This window comes from Austrofundulus limnaeus, unplaced genomic scaffold (genome assembly GCF_001266775.1).
Source record: "Austrofundulus limnaeus strain Quisiro unplaced genomic scaffold, Austrofundulus_limnaeus-1.0 Scaffold1010, whole genome shotgun sequence".
NCBI classification, from domain to species: Eukaryota; Metazoa; Chordata; class Actinopteri; order Cyprinodontiformes; family Rivulidae; genus Austrofundulus; species Austrofundulus limnaeus.
In genome coordinates, this window is record NW_013953412.1 from 130,073 (window position 1) to 134,637 (window position 4,565).

At 41.2% G+C, this 4,565-nt stretch overlaps 1 protein-coding gene across 1 annotated transcript in view; it reads left to right on the top strand.

Annotated features, from left to right (window-relative positions):
* The window catches only part of LOC106533735 (dystrophin), a gene marked incomplete at both ends in the record, with an annotated part of 132,044 nt that extends 128,047 nt beyond the window's left edge, over positions 1-3,997 (top strand). The window contains 3 exon segments of the mRNA XM_014030160.1: positions 1,408-1,482; positions 3,632-3,833; positions 3,912-3,997. Coding sequence (XP_013885614.1) covers positions 1,408-1,482; positions 3,632-3,833; positions 3,912-3,997 — 363 coding nt within the window.
* Positions 3,998-4,565: the final 568 nt, after the last annotated feature.

The following is a 4,565-nucleotide window of genomic DNA, read 5'->3' on the forward strand; positions in this document are numbered from 1 at the left end:
GAATCACTTTAAATACTTTTCAGTAAGTTATAGTTATTGTACAATTCTGGTTCAAATAAAGAACTTCATGTTTACCAGATTAAGTAATTATTTTCGAGTTAATGTTGCCTTAATGAACAGTGATTAAAAAATAACCTGTAAAACTCTTGATGTTAAATGTGACGTGGTTGAAAATTTGAGTGCACCTAACTTTTGTGCTGGTGCGCCCCGAAAAAATGTTAGGCGCACCAGTGCAACCAGTGCAAAAAGTTAGTCTGGAGCCCTGTGACCGTTTCATGAAAATCAAATAATGTTCTTATATTAAAATTAAATAATCTTTCCATGTTAAAATTTCTGGGACTATTTGAATGTTTCTGTTAATGTGTCTGTTTAGTCTTAAATGTCAGTCATAATGGTCTTTAAAGGTCTTTTAAAGGTTTTAAATTTAACTTATTGAAACCTGCATGAACCCTGCTCTCTGCTCTTGCTGTCACTCAAGCAGCTGATGAGTCTTATTATATGCTGCGTAATTTAACAGCCTCTTTCCTCCTCTGTGCAAACATAAAAAAAACGAAAAACTAAAAACACACAGAAAGTTTAAATGTGGCATTTTGATTTAAGGAACCTGTCAGAACTGCGCCGGCCCTCCTTCTCAGGAGTCAGCATTATGGTTTCTGTCACCTTGCTCAGAGGTACAAAGGCTGGGTGTCTTCACCTCCCTGTGTCTTCTGAATGGACTGAGGTGGTCAGAACATGTCAGTAACGGTACGAGGCGTCTTCTGAAAGAGCCATGTTTTAGTGGAGAAGCTGGTCAGTTCTGAAGCAGGCAGTGGGAGGGAAAGAGCCACACACAGTCATCTGCCTCGTATCAAAAAACAAACTGAACTTACTTCAGTCATCCTCTTTGGGATTCAGTCTCCAAACTAACTACAAAGTTGCAGTGTCGCGCCACCTTCTGTAATAAATCTGATAATGTTTATTTCTGTAAGGTCCTCACTATCAGTTTCATTACTGAGTCTCGACGCAGCAGGTTTTTTTTTTTTCACATGTCAGCCTGCCTGGCCCCTCCGCCTCCACAGTGGTGTGGGACGAGGCTGTGGCAGAAAGCCCTGTGAGTCTTCTGAATGATCAGAGGGGGACAGAACACATATCAGTTCTGTGAATTTTAAACGAACCATAGGATGAAACCAAAATGAGAAAATATTCTTCCTGTTCTTCCTGTAACTGAAGTACTTCCACAGGAGGCTTAGTTACTCTTTAAACACGTCCCCATTTTGTAGCTGACAATGATTTCTGGGGGTAATTGTTGTCAACGAGGTTGAAAATAAGACTAGAACACAAAAAGTCATTAAGGAGCTAACACCATATGTATTCCCTCCAGAGTGACACCAACAAAAATGATAATCTCCACTCTGCTTTGTTCCTCAGCCGACCTGAACAACGTTCGGTTCTCAGCCTATCGCACAGCCATGAAGCTGAGACGCCTGCAGAAAGCTCTGTGCTGTAAGTGCTCCACACGGGGCACCATGTTTTCTGTCCTCACAGCGTTCTTCGTCTGTGCCTGTCTGTCCTGTCAGTGTGTCAGTCCACAGGTGTGTTAGCTCAGTCCTCTCACCTCTAACTGCTGTCAACCCTCAGCATGTTGTGTGTTAGTTAGTAGATGCCGGGGTTTACTGTAAAGAAGAAACCTAGGTCTACAGTAAGCCTGRTCAGCACAGCCTTCCTGTTACTGTCTAGATTTTCTCTTTTGTCCGCTTTCTCCTTTTTTCGTTCAAAATCTCTCAAAGTTTATAACATCTGAAGCAAAATAAACAGAAATATGGGTCTTTTTGCTGCAGATTAGCTGCTGTGTATGGAGTTAAATGAATCAAAAAGATCAGAGCGTGGATCAGCTCACCCGTGAATCTGATGTAAAACTTTCTGTCTGCTCCAGATTCACACGTGTAACGTTCAAGGCTGGAGAAAAGCTGGGACATCGGAGCGTTGCTGCATTTACAGGGTTGTTGAGAAAAAAAAATTCTGACTTATAGCTCCTAAACCCAGTAAAAAACACATACACCTATGTTATGGCAGTATTTATTCAACAAAGACAGAAATACGTGGTCCAAGAATGAAGGTACTCCGTGAGATGATCAGCTGAGTTTTATTGCAACAACAGGAAACACAGAGAACAACCTGCCCTGTCTCTGTGCCTCTGCTCCTCTCTGTCACTGTGTTCGGTTTTTTTAACCTAGGAACTCAGACAGAAAACATAACAAAACCCCGCCGAACATTAAACAATGACAAACAGAGACCAGTAAGATTTTTTGTTTCACTTTGCAAAGGAGAAATTCTGAGAATACTTAGCTTTGCTTAAAGCACAGTGAAGCACAGAGAAGTTCTGACCTCTGGGGGCGTGAACAGTCGTTTTATTCACACACGTAGGAATGAAGTCACACAATGTTACAACAAATCAGAGATCAGTTATGTGGTTTGTCATAGGCATAGGAACCAATCAAAACACTTGTTGCTGGGGTTTAATATGTGAATAATAGTAAAAACAACACAGACTTGTTTTGTCTTACCAGCTCTGCTTTAGAGCAGTTTCTGTCTGCTGCACTCTGTGGACACGCCATGATGAATAATACATTTGTCACGTACCTCAAGACTTTATTTGAAACACCTTAAGAAGTTTAATAAATTCAATAAAACTCTATCACACTGTCTCTCCACACTACTCACTACTGTCCACTGTGTCTTGAGAGGCCTCATATATATTAACAAACACCATTATGTCATCTTAGCAAGATTTGATACAAGGTCAATGGAAAACACAAAGATAAACACAAGGTGATATCTAAGAATGACTGTTGTTAGCAAATCTCGTTCTGACTTTAATCATTCTGTCTGCAGATGAACAGCATGTCATGAAAACCTAGGTCATTAAAGGATGTCATGAATTACTGGCTTAAACATAAAAGTATTAGTTCCACCACAACCTATATTTACATTACTGGGTTCCAAATACCTTACCTGTGGACGGTAAGGCTGAAATAAACAACCTAAAATGAGCCGGTGGAAAATTTATCCGAAGAAATAAAAATCTATTCTTACTTCCTCACTTAGACATATTTATTTCAGCTGTACGTTTGAAGTAAACTGCTCTAAATGATTAGATTATTCTTCCACAGAATCTACAGGAAACCTGCATGTGAAAACTACAGATTAACATATTTTCCAGTGTATTTCTCAGATAAAAAACAAGAACTTTAGATCTAACGTCCACAAAGTGCACATATTTGGAACCAGGTTTAAAAACTGCTGAGTCAGAAACAAGTTGCCTCTAATAACTCATTAAATGTAATAAAGCTCAGATGTCCCAGCTTTTCACTAGCATTGAATGCAACATTACACCTGTGAATCTTGTGTGAGCTGACATGTTTTATGTGTGTGGATCATTGAGCTGCAGCATCATGATCAGTGTTCTCAAACAGCTGTCAGACTGATGGCCTCACATTTGACTGTAGAGTCCCTCAGTCTACAGAGTTCCTGGTCCTCTCACTGACTGTAAGGAGCCCAAACCAAGAGCCCTCCACCCCTGTGCTGACAGCTGCTACAAGAAATGTGCTGCTGGTTTTATCTGGTGTTGTAACTCAGTGTTTCCTGTCTCCAGTGGACCTGCTGAGCATGCCGGCAGCGTGCGAGGTCTTCGAGCAGCACAGCCTGAAGCAGAACGAGCAGCTGCTGGACATCTCCCAGCTGGTGGGCTGCCTGACCAGCCTGTACCAGCGTCTGGAGCAGAGCCACTCCCACCTGGTCAACGTGCCGCTGAGCGTCGACATGTGCCTCAACTGGCTGCTCAACGTCTACGACACGTAGGAGAGATTTGTCCAGCGTGTCGGCTGTCCCACWGCTTCTGTTGTTTCTAATGTGTGGAAATGTTTGTTTGACAGAGCACGCACAGGAAAGATCCGGACTCTGTCCTTCAAAACCGGCATCATCTCACTTTGCAAAGCTCACCTGGAGGATAAATACAGATGTAAGACTTTGACTTGTGTAGCTTTTTGAAACAGTTTTAAGTTCTTTATATTATGAGTCATCCATTGTTCCTTCAGCTTGGAGCATTTCCCCAGTCCCTCAGCATGCTGCTGCCACCACCATGCTTCACTGTGACAATACTATTTTCAACATACTGCCTTCAAGGCCAAAACACTGAGTATGTGGAGTAGATCCATTTTAAAGTTCAGCAAGTGAGGCAACAAAGCAAGGAGCTTTAATGGGACACACTAGAATTGTACTTTTGTCCTATAATAATAATAATATTCTGATATTTTTTACCCAACATTCTCCAACACCAAAGGCCAAACAGATGGGAGATTTACAGTGGTGGGCACAGCTAACTAAAAGTTAGTTTTGCCAACATCAATTAGCTATCTGAAAAAATGAGCTTCACAAACACTAAAGTACTAAACAGGTAGGAAAATTAGTGGCAGCTAACGCTAATGCTAACTGTCATGTACATACAGCAGGTAAAATAAGTATTGAACACGTCACCATTTTTCTCAGTAAATATATTACTAGAGGTGCTAATGACATGAAATTTTCAC